We start from the raw sequence: 22,189 nt of genomic DNA on the forward strand, positions 1-22,189 counted from the left end.
AAGGACTATTAGAGGGACTCCCGGAGCCCTGACTCTAGTGATGGGGGCTGGAGGTGCCTTGGCCAAGAGTAGTGAATGTGCAGGGCTAGGCTGGGAAGAAGGCGGTGGGAAAGGTAGCAGAGTTCGCCCCAGGGGCAGGTATACCCAGTGCGGGGAGCCGGGGGCCCTGGGTGGAACCGTGGGAACACACATACACACACTCAAGCTTAACTGTGGGAATAGGAGTGAGGGACTGAGGTGGCCTGGCCAGGAAAGTAGCAGGAGAAGATGGTCCTTGGTGACCCTGGTGAGAGTTCTTCCAGGAAGGAGCTGGAGGGGGCAGCAGCCAGACCACGAAGGGGGCATTCAACAGGACATCATCAGCCTTCTCCCGTTTGACCTCTGACTTCTGCCCTGAGCAGCAGAAACCCCACTTCCATCACTTCCCCAGAACAGAGGGTTTTTCCTATTGTGCCATTTCCTTGGACAGGGCCCACTACCAAGATTGCTAGACTATTCAGACCAGACAATGACAATATTTTCTATTTCAACTTGGAGGTGGCGGCTAACCCTTTGGGTCCACAGAAGGCTGGTGAAGTGAGACTGTCATGCTTTCTTCTCCTTCCTCATTCCAGGCTTTTAGTCAGGCCTCAAGTCACACAGGTCCTCAGGGACCCAGGTGTCCTGACCAACAACTGTAGGAGACGTTGACCCAGGTGGCGTCAGGAGCTTAGCTGAGCGAGGGGTCTAAGTAGATAGCTCAAGCAGCAATGAGTCAAAACGAGAGTAGCAATGAAGCCTTTAATCACATACTATGGTGTATTCTGCTGGAGTCTAAATGGGAGAAACCATCGCCTCCTCCCTGTTCCATTTTCCCCAACAGAAAGGTGATTGGGTGCTAAAGGAAAAAATATATATGATTCTAGGGGCTCCTGGGCAGCTCAGTTGGTTAAGCATCTGCCTTCAGCTCAGCTCATGATCCCAGGATCCTGGGATCAGGCCCCCTGCTCAGTAGGGAGCCTGCTTCTCCCTCCCCCTCTGCTTACCACTCCACCTGCTTGTGCTCTCCCACTCTCTCTCTCTTTCTCTCTCTCTCTGTGTCAAATAAATAAATAAATAAAATCTTAAAAAAAAAAGATGTGATTCTAACTGTCAAGGAAAAAATTATTGACGACACTCCTTTAGGAAGGGCAAAGACTGTATTCAGGGCCATTGCAATAGATACAGAAACCACCACAATGGGGTTTGGTAGCAGGGGAGAGACTGGGCTCAACTCTGAATACAATAAAGAAAAATGGGAATTGAAAGCCAAGGAGCGGATGAGGGTCAGTGCAGGGAAAATCATTTTGAGAGGTGGGGATGGGGAGGTAAGAGCGGAAAATACTGAGTTCTGAGTCAGAGTGGAGAAAGTGTCTCCAAGTTTTTCTCCTCTTTCCCCCATAAGGAGGCCTCAGTGGAGGAGCCTGAAGACCTCTGCCTGAGGCCTCGGGTAATGAGGGATCAGAATGAAGACCCCTGGCCTGTAGATGCAAATATGTGAGGAGAATGACCAGCCAGAAAGGTCTGAGTCCTTGACAGGAGCAACTCTCTTCAGATCTTTTGATGCCCTGGCTGTCAGCAAGTCTGGAGCAGGGAGGGCAGCTCTGCCCCTTGAGGCCTGTGACTTCATCTGTGCCTGTGACTGGCCTGGAAAATCACATGCAGGTTTTAACCAAGGGCCTTCTCAGATGGTACTGTCCACAGAACTACCACCTCTTAGGCAGGTCACCTGATATGTAGTGCTGGTGTCATGATCTTGGGATCTAAAGATATGCATGAGTACTAATGGATGGGAGGTCTTGGGGCCCAGGGAGGTGAGAAGCATCTTACACAGGCTCCTGGAAAAGTGCTCTTTAGATTCCGAAATGACTTTGCCCTACAAGCTATAAGGGCATAGATTTGGTGTATATGGTACGAACTGGGGAAGTCAGCTTTTCCCCTGGAGGAAAAGACTCAGATCCTAGAGTGTGATCTTGGGCACAACCTCTACAATGGCCTCTCCTTCTATTAGCCTCAGTGCTCTGTACATCTCCCCCACCCTCTAGATAAGGAAATGTGTTCCCATTTCTGGGGTCCTTCCCCGGGGACCCTTGGCTATTTGTCACATTCAGAGACAGTGTCATATATTGGAAGCCATATTTCTCTACTTTTTAAAAAAATGTTATTTTTTTATATTTTATTTATTTGACAGAGAGAAATCACAACTAGGCAGAGAGGCAGGCAGAGAGAGAGGAGGAAGCAGGCTCCCCGCGGAGCAGAGAGCCCAATGTGGGGCTTGATCCCAGGACCCTGAGATCATGACCTGAGCCGAAGGCAGAGGCTTTAACCCACTGAGCCACCCAGGTGCCCCCCCCCCTTTTTTTAAGAATGTGAACCAAAGAAAGAAGTGGCTTCTGTTTTTTTTTAAGATTTTTTATTTATTTGACAGAGATTGCAAGTAGGCAGAGAGAGAGAGAGAGGAGGAAGCAGGCTCCCCACTGAGCAGAGAGCCCGATGCGGGGCTCGATCCCAGGACCCTGAGATCATGACCTGAGCTGAAGGCAGAGGCTTTAACCCACTGAGCCACCCAGGCACCCCTTAAATGTTATTTTTAAGTAATCTCTACATCCATTTTGGGGCTTGAACCCACAATGTTGAGATCAAGAGCTGCATGCTCCACTGTCTGGGCCAGCCAGGTGTCCCTATATTTCTCTATCCTAACATATTTCCACTTCTCTGAATTTTGGTAAATCTGATGCTCAGAGAGCAACTGGGGGCTCTTGGGTCCCAGAGGAGGTTCTCTCTCTTTGGTTTTGTTAGGATCTGTGGCCAAAGAAGGATTATGATGTCTGTCGCCCGACTCCAAGATCTAAAAGTGGGCGTTGATAGGTCAAAGTCAGTCCAGAATGGGATTAGATGCACAGACCCTCCTTCACTGACACTGACTGTAAGGATGTAGATGATACCTGCACCAACCTTCAGGGACCATGATAACAAATAGAATGTCTGACTACAGCCCCACCCAGACCCCTTCGCCAGACCTCTGTTGCCCTCACATTTGCAGCCACCAAAGCAGTGGCAGCATCTCTGGGCTGCAGAGAATAGAGTCAATTCCCTTAACACTGTCTGGTTAGCCTCTCCCATCTTGGAGATGGGGGCATCTGAGGGGTGGCAAGACAGCTCTGGATGCTTTCTGGATCAAATGTATGAGCCACCTGGGTGGCTCAGTGGGTTAAGCCGCTGCCTTCGGCTCGGGTCGTGATCTCGGGGTCCTGGGATCGAGCCCCGCGTCGGGCTCTCTGCTCAGCAGGGAGTCTGCTTCCCCCTCTCTCTCTGCCTGCCTCTCTGCCTACTTGTGATCTCTGTCAAATAAATAAAATATTTAAAAAAACAAAACAAAACAAAACAAAAAAAACACAAATGTATGACTTCTGCCCCTAAATTTTCCTTTCAACAGAAAAACCCCTCTCTCCCCCAGGCCACTGCAGGGGAAATGAAAGCTGAGCTCTTTTCTCCCTGGACCATGGTAGTGTGGAACTTCCTTCCTCCCACACCCTGCAACACTGCCTCTTAACTTCTGAAGACCAATCCACTTCCCTCAAGAGAGATGTGGAGTTTGAGGGTCTGTTTTCCCCAGATAGCTTTCTTGGAGACTCATGAGGATGGAGGAATGGAAGACCAAGACCCTCCTGGGAACAAATCCTCTCTATGTTGGATCTACCCTAGAGACCTCAGGAAGCCCTGAGTGAATTCTTGAATTTGTCTGCAGGGAAAGACCCTAAGGACAAAGGCTGGGACTGAGCCTTGGAGCTCTGACTCCAGCCCCACACTTTGGTATGCAGCTTGGGTGAGCTGGAACTCGTGACTAGGTCTTTACCTCACCTCACATTTCCTATGAGCCCTGCACATACAGAACATCTCTCCCCTTCTTCTCCACAGTCTTCCAGGTGCTACAATTCCTCTCCTCCATGGAATGATGACCGAATGTCCCTCTCCTCACTTAGACTCTAGATCTCCCACAGATAGAGCTCCATCTCTGAGGTCACAGAACTCTTCCCAATATTGGGAAGGTCCCTCAGCACCTAAACACTTTTTGAATGTCTTCCTTCGCTTCCAAAGACAATGCCTTATTCAGCCTCCTGATGCTCCAGTTCCTTCTTTATCTGACAGACACTGAAGTATATTTTTAAAAAATCTTTTAGGATCTGTCACATAACTAGAGTCAATAAAGGATCATGAGACTTGTTCTCCATCTTCCAAGGTTCCATTTGGGAATCAGCCAGAGCTGAGCAAGAGAAAGAGGGAGAGAAGGTGGAGGAGAGAGGGACAGATGAAGAGGAAAAGGGAGAGGGAACCAGGAGGGAAAGGGGAAGTGGGGAGGAAGATATCAGCTTTTTTGATAGAGAGGCCCTGCTTGTAAGAAGTGGAGGAGAGAGTAAAGGTTTATCCAGACAGGGAGGGATCTCTGAAGAGATTGCGGGTGGAGTCAACCCTGAGAGGCAAGAAACCAAGTGTATATGAGCACTCCCACACTGAGGGTATGACTCGCATAAGGCCCTAACTCCCTGGGGTGGCAAAGAGTCTGGGAAGGGCAGAGCTAAACTGGGAGGCACTTACCCTGCTGGTATCTATCCCCAGGACTTCCCGATTCTCCCATCGCGTCTGCCCACAAAGGGAGCACTCTATCCAACCAAGACCCCGAAATTAGGCGGTGCCGCTGTCCGTGGTGCTGAAGCAGGATTAGGTACGGAGTTCGGGAATAATTGGGCTGTGCAGAAGGGTCTCAGTCCAGGAAAGCAGCTGAGTCAGGACTAAGCCTGCCTAGGAGTGAGAAAACTGGGGAGGAGCCAATCCTTTTCCCACTCCTCCTTCCTTACCCCGCTGGCTAAAGTTGGCTCTGCCAAGCAGGTGGTTTTATTTATTAAATAATAAAAAAGGTGGTTTAATTTATTAAAGCATGGGGGCAGGACCCATGGGCAGAAAGAGTTGCACCAGGGTCATGAGGAGTGGCCCATTATGTACTTTCAGGTTGGAAGGGGGTTAGGGATAACCTACGTCTCCCAGGTATTTTGGAAGCAAGGTTTCCAGGACCTTGAGGGGGCTAGCTATTGTTGGGAAAAGGTAATTTATTACCGTCTAACAAACCTTAGTCATGAGACCCTTCAGATGTGTATCAGTGGGCCATATGCTTGGGGATGATTGCCTACACGAATCTTGGGGGGGGGCGGTTAGAGATAAAGGAAATTTCTAAAGGAATTTTTATATGTTCAAGTGGACTTACAGTAGGGGCGGCGGGGGCGTTGTCAGTCAAGCTAGGGTTGCCTTTTTGACTTAGCAAAGTATTAACATCAGGCAGTTGAGTCCCTAGAGGAATGCCACTCTGCCTGTTTCAAGGATTTATAAGTGGGCTGTAGATAGTAAAGAAATTTATTAATTTTTCTTCTCCCTTTGTTTCCCGCATTATACCTACTGCACTAAACGGCAGCAGAACTTATAAAGAAACTACTTCTGAACACTGGGTCTGGCTTTGTCTCTTTTTCTCTCACCTGCAGAGCACTGGGGAGTGGCTCCTATCAGTCCTGAAGGGCCAATCCCTGTGTTTGGTCTGAGGATTGACAGCAACCCCTGCCAGGCTGAGCAGGACCCTGGAGAGGCAAGCCCACAGCCTACCCAGTCCCCAGAGCCTGCGGTTGGAGCTACTTCCGGGGGAGTCTGGTGATAGAGAGGGGTTTGTCGACCAGGCTCACCACACGCTGCGATCCCATTAGCTTTTCCGTGCAAGGTGAGTTTGGTAGGGAAGAAGGAACAGAATACCTGGATCCAATAAGACGCCATGATGACTATGGGCAGGGTATGGCTTCACAGTTTCTACCGAGCATGCGCACCACTCACTCCCGGTCGCGCTAAGAAACACGACTGGAAATCTAACCCAGACCGGAAGTGGCTCCACGCGGCCATTTCGGTTAGATTGTTAACTGGTTCTGACCTGTCACTCCTGTGGGATGCCGAAGTGTTTCCGAGTGTTAGCAGTGGAGATCCTTTGGGGTCCGTGAGGGGAACTCGGCTTAGGGTGAGTGTGAGGGGCTGAGGGGAGGAATGACGCGGGTCTGCGGAGTGAGTGACGGGGCCTCAGTGAAGGGGGGCTGTGGGATGAGTGGCGTTTCCTAATCCCAGTTGGGTGATTGGCTCGGTTATTTTCAGGCTTTGCGTATTTCCTGTATGTGTGTAAGTATTCTGGAAGTTTAAACTACAAGTGTTTTGTTTTTGAAGACTTTTTTAGGGGCGCCCTTTGGCTCAGGTCATGAGCCCAGCGTCCTGGGATCGAGTCCCACATCGGACTCCCTGCTTGTCGGGAAGCGGGCTTCTTTCTCTCCCACTGCCCCTGCTTGTGTTCCCTCTCTCGCTGTGAAATAAATAAATAAAATCTTTTTTAAAAAAGTTTTTTAAAATTTATTTTAGAGAGAGAGCAGGAGCAGGGGGAAGAGGGGGAAGCAGACTCCCGGCTGAACAGGGAGCCCAGCGCGGGGCTCCATCCCAGGACCTTGAGATCAGAACCCAAGCGGGAGGCAGATGCTCAACCGACTGGCCACCCAGGCGCCCCCCAAGTGTATTTTAATATCACGTTTTGTATTGCTGGCCCTTGAAACTTGCTCACTTGAAGACGGCGAACATGATTGTGGAGCAGGCCTTAGTAGATGGCCCTGGGGACATCCGGGGAGTGACTCTGGAGGCGGTGATTGACTGGGAGCAGTAGCTTCAGGGATTGGAGGACGTTGAGGGTCCCGTTGTAACATCGGGGAGCGGTGTTTGGGGACCTGCAGAAATCAGAGTGCAGTGCTAAGGGTAGCGAATGGGAGCTGAAGGACTGCGGTCTGTGTGGTCAGCTATGGGGGTTTCCGAGGTCCTTCCTTAGCCCCCTGTGGACATGGTAAGGGTCAGTAGTGGTTGGCAGTTGAACAGAGGGTTGATGGTTTCCTACTGGGCTGCGTTAATTGCAACCCCATGTTGGGGATTTTTCGGGGTCCTGTGGAAATCACACTCCCTGGGAAACACTGGCAGCCAGCGTTGCCTGGCTATGTGGGTGACAGGGAGGCATTTCGTGACCTTGTGGCAGTCCTGTGTTCCACTCCTTGGGGATATCTGGAGGTCAGTGCTGTCAGTGACTACCTTTGGTTTGGGGTTGGGAGGCAGTTCATGATGTACAGTCAAGACACGTAAGGGATCTGGGGTCCTGGTGAGGAGGGAGCTGAAGGCAAGCTGAGGACAACACAGAAGCTGACCCCTGCAACCACCCCCCACCCCTCAGTCCTGGGTGGGACTGGTGGGACTTTCCGGGAATCTCCCATCTTATGTTAAATACCTTGCTGGAAGGGAAAAACAACCTTAACCTGACAAAGGCCAGGCCTCCAGTATCTTGTAGGTCCTCTTTAGCATATGAAAGTTCTACTGAAACCTCCCTTTTTCTTTACCTCCCCCAACCCCATGTGTAACCTGCCACCCCTCCTGTCCCGTGCTTTAATAAACGACCATTTTGCGCCAAAGATGTCTCAAGAATTCTTTCTTGGTCGTCGGCTCCGGACTCCGCCCCACTGAACCTCACTTATATTCTAAAACTTCGTCACTGGTGCTTGTGTGCAGGCTTTCCAGGTGAAGAGGGTTGAGGACAGGAAATTGAAGCTTCAGCTTTGTTATGGGGCTCCTGGCTGCTCAGTGGTTGAGTGTATGACTCCATGTGGGGGCTGTAAGTTCGAGCCCCACCTTGGGTTTAGAGATTACTTAAAATATTTAAGAAAGAAAAAAAAGAGAGAGAGAAGTCTGGGCTGTCTAGGATAGGCACTGAAATGTCCAGAAGCTTGCAGGGACGGATCAGCCAGGCCATCTCGGATCCTCACCTCTCTGAGGGCAGCAGGAAATGGGAATGGTGTGTATGGAAGCTGACCACGTAGGGATCGCATGGGATAGAGCCAGCTGTGTGTAGTTTGGAACAAGGCAGAGGAAGGACTGATTCTCTTTTCTTCCCTCTGCAGACTGACTGACCGCAAGGCAAAGCCTGTAACAGCTTCAGTTTTCTCATCCACAAAATGGGCATAATAACGATCATAATGTTTCGTGGGCAGGGTTATGTGGAAATTAAACAGGGTGTTCGTGCCAGGCAGGTGCTGCAGGCTTAAAGAGACTCATCATGTCAGTGTCCCGATGCCTGCAATAAAAACTTGCATCCTCGTTTTAGAAACTGCATTTAAAGTAATACTTTCCTACTCCCAAGGCTAAAAGGTGGCAGAGCTGCAGTTAAACCTCCATGTAGTCCGAACTCTGTGTTTTGTTTATTTTTTTTTCAAGATTTTATTTATTTGACAGCACAAGTAGGCAGAGAGAGGACAAAGCAGGCTCCCTGCTTAGCAGAGAGCCCGATGCGGGACTCGATCCCAGGACTGTGAGACCATGCCCTGAGCTGAAGACAGAGGCTTAACCCACTGAGCCACCCAGGTGCCCCTAAGATTAGTTTATTAGAGAACACGAGTGCAGGGAGAGCCCGGGGGGGGGGGGGGTGGAATCCCAAACCAGACTCCCCACTGAAAGCGGAGCCTGATGTGGGTTCGATCCCAGGACCCTGAGATCATGACCGGAGCCGAAATCAAGAGTCAGCCACTTAACTGAGCTACCCAGGCGCCCCAGAACTCTTTTACTTTACACTGATTCATAACCGGTTGGGTTCTTCTGAACTTCTATTCCATAGGGTCTAGCACCGTGGCCTTTCCCTAAGGACCCTCAAAAATACTTGTGTGGAGGGCGCCTGGGTGGCTCAGTGGATTAAGCCGCTGCCTTCGGCTCAGGTCATGATCTCAGGGTCCTGGGATCGAGCCCCACATCGGGCTCTCTGCTCCGCAGGGAACCTGCTTCCTCCTCTCTCTCTGCCTGCCTCTCTGCCTACTTGTGATCTCTCTCTCTGTCAAATAAATAAATAAAATCTTAAAAAAAAAAAAAATACTTGTGTGGAGCAAATGTTAGAGGAGCGACCATGTGAGTGAGCATTGCCTTTCCAGGACTTCCTGGTGGCTTTGCGGAGCTCGTGGGTCAGACCACATCACTGAGCCTGCGGGTCTCTCTTCACAGCCTAGCCAGACATTCCCCGGCAGCTCTGATCAAAGCCTCCAGATGCCCACCCAGCTTCGAGGTCCTGGGAAAAGTGGAGTTGTCAGCAAGAGAACCCAAGAAGTGAAGCCCAGGGGAGATATGCCCGCTGATGAGAATGTGCCCCAAAGGCCCCAGGTCCTGGGTCCACAGGAGCAGAATGGGCCATGTGAGGTAAGCAGGAGCGGCGCCAGGGACGCTTCTCCAGAATTTGAGGGCAGACACGGAAGCAGCGGGTTCTGGACTCTTGCTGAGACCGTGTGCCCCTCCTCCTGAGAGCGGACCACGGGGGCTTATGTCCCCTCATCACAGGCCTTCTGTGCAGACTGGTGGAGGAGGGTATGTTGAAGAGGGCTGGTCCTGGGGCAAAGGAAGAAGAAAAGGGAGCCCCTGATGCAGGTGGGAAGCACCTTCATCCACCACTGGGTCTTTGCATGTTCTCAGCTGGTCCCAGTCTGACTTCTTACCTGCTTGTTGGGGGTTGGCTCCTTTCCCCTCTGTCCTCATGGTTTATAGAATCATAGGATACTAGAGCAAAAACGGAGGGTTTTTGTTTTTTTTTAATTTTTTTTTATTTTTTTATAAACATATAATGTATTTTTACCCCAGGGGTACAGGTCTGTGAATCACCAGGTTTACACACTTCACAGCACTCACCATAACACATACCCTCCCCAATGTCCATAACCCCACCCCCCTCTCCCTACCCTCCTCCCCTCAGCAACCCTCAGTTTGTTTTGTGAGATTAAGAGTCACTTATGGTTTGTCTCCCTCCTGATCCCATCTTGTTTCATTTATTCTTCTCCTACCCCCCTAACCCTCCATGTTGCATCTCTACTTCCTCATATCAGGGAGATCATATGATAGTTGTCGCAAAAACAGAGTTTTAAGGACGTGTATGGTTTTTCCTATTTTAAAAGATGAATACAAATGACAGAGAAGAGTGTTTACAAATTGCCCACAGATAAAATATTTGATATTGGGGAAAGAGGAAGATTCTTCGGTGTATTGAAGATTTCTTAAAATTCCTGGTCAGTCTGTGTTTTATTTATTTATGAAAGATTTGTTTCTTTGAGAGAGAGGAAGAGAGTGCAAGCATGAGCAGGGTGGGTTGGAAGGAGAGGGACAAGCAGATTTCTCACTGAGGGGAAAGCCGGACTCAGGGCTCAGTACCAGGACCCAGAGATCATGACCTGAGCCCAAGTCAGATGCTTAACAGACTGAGCCACCCAGGCGCTCCTAGTCTGCGTAAAGACACTATGTTTTAAAACAATACTGAAGGGGCGCCTGAGTGGCTCAGTGGTTTAAGCCGCTGCCTTCAGCTCAGGTCATGATCTCAGGGTCCTGGGATCGAGTCCCACGTCCGGCTCTCTGCTCTGAAGGGAGCCTGCTTCCCTCTCACTCTCTCTGCCTGCCTCTCTGCCTACTTGTGATCTCTCTCTGTCAAATAAATAAATAAAATCTTTAAAAAAAAAAATAAAACAATACTGAACAGCCGTAATAATAAACAGTGCATTGTTAACCTGTGATAGGTTTATGATCAAAGTTACAGAGAGTTGTTCTGTTTTAAAAAAGCATAACAAATGCATGGTTGATTACCATTGTGAACCAATACATTGTGAGATTATCTATTTCAGTAATGCTTAAAGTCATCTCCACCTGACAAAAACATTTGATAACAGAAAATTTGAGAGAAAGCATTAAAACTATTACAGTAAATGCCAAGTAAAAATCATTTAATATCATGGGGCGCCTGGGTGGCTCAGTGGGTTAAAGCCTCTGCCTTCGGCTCAGGTCATGATCTCAGGGTCCTGGGATCAAGCCCCGCATTGGGCTCTCTGCTCAGCGGGGAGCCTTCTTCCTCCTCTCTCTCTGCCTGCCTCTCTGCCTGCTTGTGATCTCTCTCTGTGTCAAATAAATAAATAAAATCTTTTTAAAAAAATCATTTAACATCAAAAGATACTGCCCCAGATATTCAAAAGTCATTCTTAAAATGAAAACACCCAAATCTGAAACAAAATTGTCGAGATCTTCATTGTGTGACTCTCTTAGTTCGCTAGGGCTTCTGTAACAGAGTACCACAGAGTGGGTGGCTTAAATGCCTTAAACAGAAATTTATTTTCTCATAATTCCAGAGGCTGGAAATCCAAGATCAAGATGTCAACAGGGTGGTTCCTTCTGCGGTCTCCCCTTGGCTTGTACATGGACTTCTGACCGTGTCCTCACGCAGTCTTCCTTCTGTGGGTGTCTTTGTCTTAATTTCCTTTTCCTATAAGGACCCCTGGTCATACTGGCTTAAGGGCCCAGCCTGCTGACCTCATTTTAACTTAGTTACCTCTTCAAAGACAGCATCTCCAAATACTGGTATATTTTGAGGTACTGGGTGTTCGGACTTCAACATGAGAATTTTGGGGGGTGGGGAGATACAATTAAGCCCGTAAAGAGTGATAGAAAATTACATTGTAGGAAAATGCCTCTCGTGTTGCATTGCTGTGGGTTGAAGTAGTAAGAGTGTGATTGAAAGCACTTCAAGTGGTTGTTAGGTACGGGTTACTTCAGGGCACCTGGGTGGCTCAGTGGGTTAAGCCTCTGCCTTCGGCTTAGGACATGTTCTCAGAGTCCTGGGATGGAGCCCCACATCGGGCTCTCTGCTCAGCAGGGGACCTGCTTCCCGCTCTCTCTCTCTCTGCCTACTTGTGATCTCGATCTCTCTCTCTCTCTCTCTCTTTCTCTGTCAAATAAATAAAATTTTTTTTAAAAAGGATATGGGTTACTTCATAGTAGCTTTGATACAGTGAAAATAAAATAATTTTGTCTGCTTGCCCTGGTTTTCCTTTTGCCATTTCAATTGATAACCCTTTTGCTAATTCAGATTTTTCGGTCAGGTTGTAAATAAGAACAGCTGCCTTTGCAAGCAGCGCCCTGTGGCAGAGAATTGAAATGGTCCTGACGCCGAGCTTTCTTGATCATCGGCTCCGGACCTCACCCCACTGAACCTCACCTCTGTTCTAGAACTTCATCACTGACGCCGAGCTTGCTAGAGCAGGAAGGTGTAACCTAGTTCACTGTTCTCCCTAAGAGCACGTGTTTCAGCTCAAAGAAAAAAAAAATAACCAAAACAGCTAACAGCTGTCAAGATTGTCTTTCTCCTCAGTGACAGTGAATTTTTACCCTATTAACAAAATATTTGGCTGTTTACCTCCCAATCCTTTAATGACACTCTTACACAGCTGTGTGACACTCAGGTTTATGAGAAACCTGTATATTTGGTTGTCAGCATCCAGGGCTCCTGGCTCACAGCTCCCCAGATCTTTGGAATTTCCTGAGCTATAAGTAGGAGGGGCATCTTTTGTCCCCGCATTTAGCCTTGTTCTCAGTTCCTGGCAGCAGGGGGGTTGGGGGAGGAAGCTTTAGAGCCAGAAAGGTGTGAAGTGTGTGTCTTGTTATTCATAACAAGCCCATTTCCACCACAACTGGGTTTATGTAAATGAGCTGAATTTTGGAAATCCCCTAAGGGTGGTGGTTGCCGAGGGAACCGACCCAGCGGTTACCACGTCTTCACCGCTGTGGAGAAGAGAGGGGCTGGGGTGAATCAGTTACCAAAGGCTTGTGATTTTCTCAGTCATTACTATGTGATGAAGCCTCTATAAACATCCAGTGGGTTTGGGGAGCTGCCGGGTTGGTGAGCACGTGGAGGTGTCCCCGCAGTGGTTCACCTGGAGGGGGCATGGGAACGCCCACGTACCTTGCCCCGTGCACCCTTTCATCTGGCTCTTGATACGTATCTTTTACTATCTTTTTCTAATAAACTGGTGATCCCGGTGAGTAAACGGGTTTCCTTAATTCTTTGAGCTACTCTAGTATATTGAGCCCAAGAAGGGGGTCATGGGAACCTCTAATTTAAGCAAGTCAGAGGTACAGGTGACGCAGCCTGGGCTTGTGAACGGCCCCTGTAGCAGCGGGGCAGTCCTAAAGGGCTGAGCCCTGGCCTGTAAGATCAGTCGCCACCTCCAGGCGGATGGGGTCAGAATTGAGTTGAATTGGAGGCCACATCGCTGTTGGAGACCTGCTTGGCAAGGGGAAGGGTTATCCCTCCTTCCACACATATGTTGGAATTTTGAAAGATCGCTCTTCCATATCCTCCCGGACCCTCAGAACTAGTGTGCTTTTCACGCCCACCCTTCCAGGAGGGAGGATCCCCTTTCGGTCAGATCGGTGTTCCCTGTCGTAAAGGAAAACTGCTTCTCCTTCGCATCTCCTTTACACACACACAGAAAACTGCGCTTCTGACGCTGCTGGTCACCAAACGTATGGGGAATTTTTTCCCACACTGAGCACTTACCTGTGACACCAGCTGGAAGTCCTACAATTCGTCAGCAATCTGCAATGTGAAGATTTGATCCCAGGCAAGGGAAAGCTTCATTGCCCAGTTGGCAAACTGGTAAACCACAGCCTTTGGATACAAAAGGGGGAAGGTTTAGGGTTAAATAGGCAAAACCCGCAAGTCCTGTACCGCTAGCGAGGGTGGCCAGGCTGAGGTCCCAGACTTCAACCTCAGGTGCAGTGTGACAAGCAGGGTGCAGCTCCCGGCTTTCTGGCAGTGACTTCAGGATATGGTGGCCAATGAGGAGCATGAGCACGTGTCGCGGGGGGTTTCTCTGAATTTTGCGCAGGCGCTTCCCCTCGGGCTGTGCTGACCAGTTTCATCCTCACCGTCATCTGGCCTGGTTGAAATTAGTTTCTCTCCCTTGACATGAGAGAACCCATCTTGTGCATTAGCTGTTGCTAATTGTTTGGGTCTTGTTCTCAAATTCAGTTCTGGCGCTGTCTGCCCATAGATGGGGCCACATCCCTCACGTTAAGGGCACAGTCCGACAAGACATCCTCTCTCCCCCGACCTCAGATGCCAGGTGAAACTCCGTGTTGTCACCAACGCTTCCGACCCCCCGGGCTTCAGAGGTTCCCGTAACCTCCTCCTTGGGTTTAATTACTTTTCAAGAGTAGCTCACAGAACTCAGGAAACCTATGTACTCACTAGGTTACTGGTTCACTACAAAGGAGATTAAAGGATAAGAATCAACAGCCAAGGGGACCTGGGGGGCTAAGTAGCTTCCTTTTCGCTCAGGTCATAATCCCAGGGTCCTAGCCTCGAGCCCTACATTGGGCTCCCTACTTGGCAGGGAGCCTGCTTCACCCCCTTTCCCTGCTTGTGCTCTTTCTCAAATCAATAAATTAAATCTTAAAGAAAAAAGTCAACCTCCAGATGAAGAGAGATACACGGGGAGAGATTCTGTTCCCGTATAGTTGGGAGCCCTTGGCTGGGTGGCATATGAAACTGATCCGGTTCAGCAACCTGGGAGCTCTCCAAATCCTGCCCTTCCGGGTGCTTATGGAGGCTTCGGAACATGTAACCCAGATTTCAGTGATGAAATCGTTGGTGACTGATGATGGGTTCCAGGTCATCTCCCCTCCCTGGACTTCAGCGGTGGGGCTGAAAGTTCAGTCCTCTCATCACTTGGTGGGTTCCCCTGGCAACCAGCCCCCCATATCCAACACTGACCTCATTAACAAAAGAGAAGACACCCTTTATCACTCTCCTCACTTAGGAAATTTCAAGAGTTTTAAGGAGCTCTGTACCAGAAAACTAGAACAAAGACCAGCCCAGTATGAAAGTACGTAGTAGACGGCAGCGTATTTCTAGAGACTTTTTAAAAGCCCCCAAATACAACATGAAACGGGTGAGTTATTGGAAAGTTGTATAGATCTTTGTGAAAAGTCATTAAAAAGAAGTCTACGGGTAGCTTCTGTTTCACCGGTAATGAGTAATTGACATCGGGGTTGTTGTTACAGGAATTGGTGTCATTTGAGGATGTGGCCATGGACTTCAGCAGGGAGGAGTGGCAGCAGCTGGACCCTGCCCAGAGACGCCTGTACCGGGACGTGATGCTAGAGATCTACAGCAACCTCCTCTCCGTGGGTGAGCACACCTGACCCGGGAATCTTGGATGGACCTCGTTGGGATTTCCTTCCTTGTTGTGCAGCGCGGTAGGGCATCTGAAGTATGTAATCCATGTGCCTTTCACTTGTCCCGGATTGTTCATTCGTTTAGGACACCCCTGAATATCACTTTGCTCCCAGTGAAAGATGTTGACTTTTCTGATGAGCCAATAGCCCGTAAAGCCCCAGACCCCATTCAGATCCGAGATTCTTTCTCATTACCAGGATATCACAGTCCCAACCCAGAGATCATTTCCAGGATCCTCGGAGTTGAGAGGCTCAGCTCCCATATCAGAGGCGTCAGAGTGAGTGACTGTTACCTGGCCGACATGGATATCTTTGGGGGGCGGTATCCGTCCCCCAGTGGTGGGCTGTACGTTGCCCCCCACTGCCAGTTTCTGACTAAAACTGCGATACAGTATCTTGTAAACGCCCCTTAGGGAGAGGTGTCAGAATTTCTCTGAGGTGAACACTGGGGAGCGGGATTCCCTGACCCCTGGACAGAAGTGTAGTTAATGTGACCACGGAAGCCATCCTGCTCTGGACGAGCTGTGTAACCTCTGCTCCCGTGGGAGAGTGCATCTCGCCTGCCAGCACGGCTGTTCATCAGCTTTCCCTTGGCCCGTGTGGTGGGCGGTAGGGCTACTTCTTGCTTTAATTTCATTTTTCTACTAAAGAGAGCATCTCCTCATCTGTCATCTGATTGGGTTTCCCATCTTCTGTCATCTTGTTGCGTCCGTGAAGTTTTTTCTTAAGGCCTTTTTTCCTTTTTATTTGTCCCCTGAATTCATTGTTTTTTTTTTTTTTTTTTTCTGTGCTGGATCTTCTTTCTTCTTTTCCCCTGATTGTGGCACCTGCGGTTCAGGGCCCCCATGCTTCCTTCCTTTTTTTTTTTTTTTTTAAGATTTGATTTATTTATTTGACAGCGAGAGAGGGAACAAAAGCAGGGGGAGTGGGAGAGGGAGAAGCAGGCTTCCCGCCAAGCAGGGAGCCCGATGCGGTGCTTGATTGCAGGACCTGGGGATCATGACCTGAGCCAAAGATAGAAACTTAACAACTGAGCCGCCCAGGCACACTGTGTCCATGCTTCCTTCTGATCATCCCTTCGTATAGGAAGTCAAGGCCCCTTCCCTGCGGAACACCCAAGCCTCAGTTATTTTCTGGTGGTCCCTAGATCGACCCTCTCCAGTCCCTGTGCATAAACCATTCTCTTACTCAGCTACATGGCAGACACTTCCCGTAGGAAGACACACTTCCTCTAATTTTGGGAGATCAGAACTTGGAATCCTTACACAAATCTAACGTGCTTCTCGCCTTACACATTTTACCAGAGTCTCCTGCATGTCTTGGCGCTTCTACCGCAGTCCGCTTACTTAGAAAGCTAACAATTTTTTCTTTTGAATGTGCAATTTAGTTGACGCTTTTTCTTAATCCCAGTGGTCTCCCATAAACTAGCTCCTGTTTATTTCTGTTTGTTTTTGTTCCTAATGGGTTTTGTGGATTCTAGACGAGGTCAGTCAAGATGCCATTGACAGATTTTTTTCAATATTGTTGTGGTTTTTTTCCCGAGATTTTTTGTTTTTTTTAAAGATTTTATTTATTTATTTGACAGACAGAAATCACAAGCAGGCAGAGAGAGAGGAGGAAGCAGGCTCCCTGCCAAGCAGAGAGCCTGATGCAGGGCTCGATCCCAGGACTCTGGGATCATGACCTGAGCTGACGGCAGAGGCTTTAACCCACTGAGTCCCCCAGGCGCCCCTCCCTGAGATCTTGATGGAAAAATACAGTTGTTACTATGTAGGATTAACAAAGTCTTCTCAGTGACATCAGCGTCATGGCCATATATTTCTAATTTTAAGTGTAGCTGAAGAGTTTGATTGCTCATGCTCTATTCTATTGGGTTCCTATTTTCTTCCCTGTCTGCCACAGAGACGTATGTATGATATACATAAAGGTAGACAATATAAACTATGTAAGAAAACTGTAAATATCTGGGCACGAGCCTACTTAAAATAAGAAAATTTTAAAAAGATGGTTAAGATCATAAATTTCATAATTACATGTTTTTTACCACATATTTTTAAGATTTTATTTTTAAAAGTAATCTCTACACTGAACGTGGGGTTCTAAACGCACAGCCCCAAGGTAAGAGTCATGCACTCTACTAACCAAGCCAGCCAGGCGCCCCTCTTCTTTTTAGCGTCTGTTCTATACTAGTAAATTTGATGGTCAGTGACTCCCATTCTTGGTAGGGAAAAAATGGTGTATTAGGTAGCGTACAGAGACACCAAGTTTCAGTTTGATAATTTCTAGAATAATTTCTCTCCTGTAAAAGAGGTTTTTTTTTAAAAAGCAGCTCAGCAGGAAGCCTTGCTTCTTGTATTCAGGTGTTTTGTGTTTTTCCCTCGCGGTTGCACTCTGCTATGTGATGCTGTCCCTCTGCAGCATTGAATGTGCCCGGCATCCAGAGGCAGGTCCTGCTAGGCAGAAAAGCGGTGGAGGGTGCTGAGAAGCGGTGGTCTCAGCGCCCCGGCCGGAGCTGGTGGATATTGCAGCATTCGTATTCCATCAGCAGAAACAGACTCACCATCCCACCACCTCGCAGCGGCACTGGGAGCTGTTCTGTAGCTTGGCCTGGCCACAGTTAACTTCTGTGGAAGAAGGTGACACACGTTTCAGGGGACAGCTTACTTGTCAACTTAAGGTTTTATTTATTTATTTGACAATGCACAAGTAGGCAGAGAGGCAGGCAGAGGGAGAGGGAGAAGCAGGCTCCCCGCCGAGCAGAGAGTCCAATGCGGGGCTCGATCCCAGGACCCTGAGATCATGACCTGAGCCGAAGGCAGAGGCTTAACCCACTGAGCCACCCCTTGTCCACTCTTCCAATGTACTTTTCTTCGGTTATAAGTTTATCAGTTCAAGCAAACAAATTTCAGCTTCCTAGAGAGTTGAGTCTGGGCTTAGGTATCCTTTCTCTGCTTGGCCATGTCAGGGTTGGAGCTTTCTTACTTCTCTAGAGGATTTACAGGACAGATGGGTTTGGTGCCGTTTCCAACAAGTGAGAGGAAGCTGGCGGGTTAGTGACCGTTTAGATCTGAAAGCTGATGAAGAGCTGCCCTCGGAGTCCCTCCTTTTCAAGCCTCCCACGTGTCACAGCCTTGTCTGCATTTTCTGTCATTGTAGGTGTTGGTGTCTCCAGCTTTCTAGACCGCGTGCCTGCGTTAGGTGGAGCTGGCTTGTCTTTGTTCTCATCTAATTTTCCCCAGAGCTCCGGGAGGTGGTTTTGGTCAGTTATGCAGTACTCTGTGCCGCCTCCTGTTCTGTGAAACGGAGAGTAAGCGCGGTTACGCATGCAGGGTTGCGAGGATTCAAGTTTCCGCGCAACGCAGAGCACTGTTGCGCACGTGCTCTGTGCTGTATGCAGGCAGGCGACTCGTAGCGAAGGCAGGGTGGCTGTCTCCGTGGCGACACCGTCCTCCCACTGTCGTTATTACCGTGACCCAGCAATTCATGTTCGCCCTCAGTCCGCTCCTACACTTTCTCCTCCATCCTCTCCTAACTCGTGTCCCTTTCATCTTCTTCCTCTCCTTCTAGAAGGGGCATTGGGACTTAAAACCTCCCAACAGAAAATATATCAAAAAGCTTCGTTTCACAACGATAAGGAAAGTGAAGTCACAAGAGGTGGTTTGTGGTGCTCCTTTCCAGAAGACCTGTGGGGACACAGCGGCCGTGCAGCGAGGGGTCAGCAGAAGCAAAATGAACCTGTACGGCGTGGGGTCTTCCTTGATAGGAAGACACTGGATTCAGAAAGAGACTGGGAGCCGAAGGACCCAGGAAAAATCATTGTGAAGCCTCACCTTGTTTCTTCACAAAGCAGACCTCCTAAACGCTGCTCATTTGCCAAGAGTTTGAAGCCTAAGGCAGACGTGAATCATCAGGATCAAAGTGACCGCACAGAACACCGCGGTGAGCTGGCTGGCTCCGGCCGGCTCTTCACCGGTAGCTCTTCCCGGGCCAGCTGCAAGCGCGCTCACCCAGGAGAGAACTTCTGCGAAGGGAATCAACGTCCCAAAGTCCTCAGCCATAAACAGTCACGCACACAGCACCAAATTCGTAATCAGGAGAGACCCCATAAATGCACTGAGTGTGGCAGGGGCTTCCCCCAGAAGCCGCCCCTCGAGCAGCAGAGGTTCCATAGCGTAGAAAACCTGCAGGAGTGCAGCAGATGTAGCAAGGGCCTCACCCCGCAACCAAAGCCCGGTGTGTGTCCGACGGCTCACACAGCTAACATCTGCAAGGAGTGTGGAAAGGTCTTCGTTCAGAGAGCAGAACTGATCACACACCAGAAAACTCACACGAGAAGGAAGTCCCATAAGTGCCACGAATGTGGGAAAGCCTTTTTCCAGATGTTATCTCTCTTCAGACACCAGAGGACTCACAGTAGTGGGAAACTCTACGAATGCAGTGAATGTGGGAAAGGCTTCTCCCAGAATTCGACCCTCGCCATCCATCAGAAGATTCATACGGGTGAGCGCCAGTACACGTGCGGTGAATGCGGGAAGGCCTTCACCCAGAAGTCAACGCTCAGCTTGCACCAGAGAATCCACTCAGGGGAGAAGTCCTATGTGTGCATTGAGTGCGGACAGGCCTTCGTCCAGAAGGCGCACTTGACCGTGCATCAGAGAGGTCACACCGGAGAGAAACCTTACCCGTGCCACAGCTGTGGGAAGGCCTTTATTTCCAAGTCACAGCTCGATATACATCACCGAATTCACACCGGGGAGAAGCCTTATGAATGTGGTGCCTGTGGAAAAGCCTTCACCCAAAAGTCACACCTCAACATCCACCAGAAAATTCACACCGGAGAAAGACAACACGTATGCGGCGACTGTGGGAAAGCCTTCAACCAGAAGTCCATACTCAGCATGCATCAGAGAACTCACACCGGGGAGAAGCCTTACAAATGCAGCGACTGTGGGAAAGCCTTCACTTCCAAGTCACAGTTCAAGGAGCATCAGCGGATTCACACTGGAGAGAAACCCTACTTGTGCACGGAATGTGGGAAGGCCTTCAATGGCAGGTCAAATTTCCACAAACACCAGATGACGCACACCAGAGAGAAAACCTTCACCTGTTACAAATGTGGGAACGCCTTTCTCCAGAAATCAGAGTTGGTGGCACATCAGAGAACGCATGTTGGGGAGAAGCCTTATGAATGCTATGACTGTGGGAAATCCTTCGGCCGGAAACCACAGCTCCAAGTGCATCAGCGGATTCACACGGGAGAGAAGCCTTATGTATGTTCTCAGTGTGGGAAGGCCTTCAACAACAGATCCAATTTTAATAAACACCAAACAACTCATATTAGAGACAGGTCTTATTAAAGCAATTATTACGTGAAAGGCTTTACCTAGAAATCAGTTCCTCGTATGCATCGTATATCAGCGTATACACGAATGAGACAAACTAAATTTCTCGAAGAGAAAACTCTCCCAAGCATCAGATTCAGTTGTAGGTTATAGAATCCAGGCTTCTGAAAAACTCCAGGAAAGCACTGCATGTTGCAAAGTTGTACATCATTTGACGTGAAAGAAAGGGCTTAGAAAATAACATGAATTAACATGAAGGAGGGTAAATGTCCGTATTTGTACTAGCCTTGTTAAGGAGTATAAAACTCATCTGGGAAGAAACCCTAACACTGAGAATCCTGTTCTCTGGGAAGTACAAGACTTGTACCAGATGGCTTATAGGAAAATTTGTGAGAAATTAATGGTAACCCTGTTGAATATGGAATATCGGTATTTTCAAAGTACTAGAAACAGAATGACCAGACAGTTTGTGTGTGTGTGTGTGTGTGTGTGTGTGTGTGTGTGTGTGTACACCTACATAACACTCAGTTCTCTAGTGTTTGCTGTAGGCTTCACTGCATAGCAGAGGTGTGGCAAGGTTTATTTTTAAAGGATCTATTCCTTTTATTTATTCCCGATTATCCTGAGATTGCACAGTCAATAATTAAGTTTCTTTATACACACAGGCACAGCTACCTCATTTTGTCGTGCTTCGAGATACCGCATGTTTACAAATTGATGGTTTGTGGCAGCCCTGCGCCGGGAAGGTCACTGCCACCTTTCCCCATGGCGTTTGCCCCCATCATGTTGGTCACATGTTGGTGGTTCTTGGGATATTTCCAAGTTTTTCATTATTATCCTGTTGGTTGTAGTGATCTGTGATCAGTCATTATAACTCACTGAAGATGCAGATGATGGTGGGCTTTTTTTTTTTTTTAAGTGTTTTTTAATAAGTACACTTTCCTTGGTAACACTGTCGCACACTTCATAAAGTACCGTGTCGTGCCGATGTGACTCCCACACGTGCTGGGAAACCCAAAGATTCATTTGACGTGTTTTATTGCGATATTCGCTTTATTGAGGAGCCTGAAACTGTACCCAAACCTGCAGTATCTCCGAGGTGTGCCTGTCTCGACACGTGAATGTACTTTCTTGGTTAAATGTATAAATGGGATTTTGTAACATACACTGGCCTTCATAGTGCACCTTTTCCCTTTCATGACCGGCTCAGCTCACCCACCCCGCCCCCATTTCTTTCCACTTCCACCGTCTGGTGAGCAGCTCCATAAATGACCAGTGTTAACCTTTCAGTACGGACGTTTTTGTATTTTTACACAGGCTCCTAATCATTTACACCAGGAGTCAACAAACCAGCCGTCAGTCAAATAGGGTTGGCCAGCTGCTCTTTGGAATAAAAGTTCTACTGGACGCAGCCATGCTCCTGTGTTGTGTGGTCTGTGACCGCCCCTGTGCTCAGTGGCCTGTGTGCAAACCAAAAATACACGCCATCTGGCCCTTTCCAGAAGATGACCTGATGCCCACCTGCGCTGATAATCCTGTACCCAGATGGGAACTCTGTCCTCTGGAAGCACCAGATCCCACACACGCGCGGGCACCTCAGTTCTCCCTGCCACTGTGCGTCTGTTAGTGGCTGTGTGGTGTATGCGGTGAGCACGCTGGACCGTCCTCACAGGTTTTACTATTCGTTCTTGCCA

General features: G+C 48.8%; 1 protein-coding gene across 3 annotated transcripts; it reads left to right on the top strand.

The window, feature by feature from the left end:
• The first annotated feature begins 5,781 nt into the window (after positions 1-5,781).
• Positions 5,782-22,031, top strand: ZNF175 (zinc finger protein 175). 3 transcript variants are annotated; one of them, XM_045988212.1, is made up of 4 exons: positions 5,782-6,067; positions 9,112-9,303; positions 14,980-15,106; positions 18,721-22,030. In XM_045988212.1, the coding sequence occupies exons 1-4, from the start codon at positions 5,831-5,833 to the stop codon at positions 20,508-20,510; spliced, it is 2,346 nt and encodes a 781-aa protein (XP_045844168.1). In that variant the 5' UTR covers positions 5,782-5,830; the 3' UTR covers positions 20,511-22,030. The 3 variants fall into 3 exon arrangements, with proteins under 3 accessions (XP_045844168.1, XP_045844169.1, XP_045844170.1); XM_045988214.1 differs by lacking the exon at positions 5,782-6,067 and adding an exon at positions 8,983-9,018; XM_045988213.1 differs by lacking the exon at positions 9,112-9,303 and having other exon boundaries at positions 18,721-22,031.
• The last annotated feature ends 158 nt before the right edge of the window (positions 22,032-22,189 follow it).

This window comes from Meles meles, chromosome 19, assembly GCF_922984935.1.
Source record: "Meles meles chromosome 19, mMelMel3.1 paternal haplotype, whole genome shotgun sequence".
Taxonomy (NCBI): Eukaryota; Metazoa; Chordata; class Mammalia; order Carnivora; family Mustelidae; genus Meles; species Meles meles.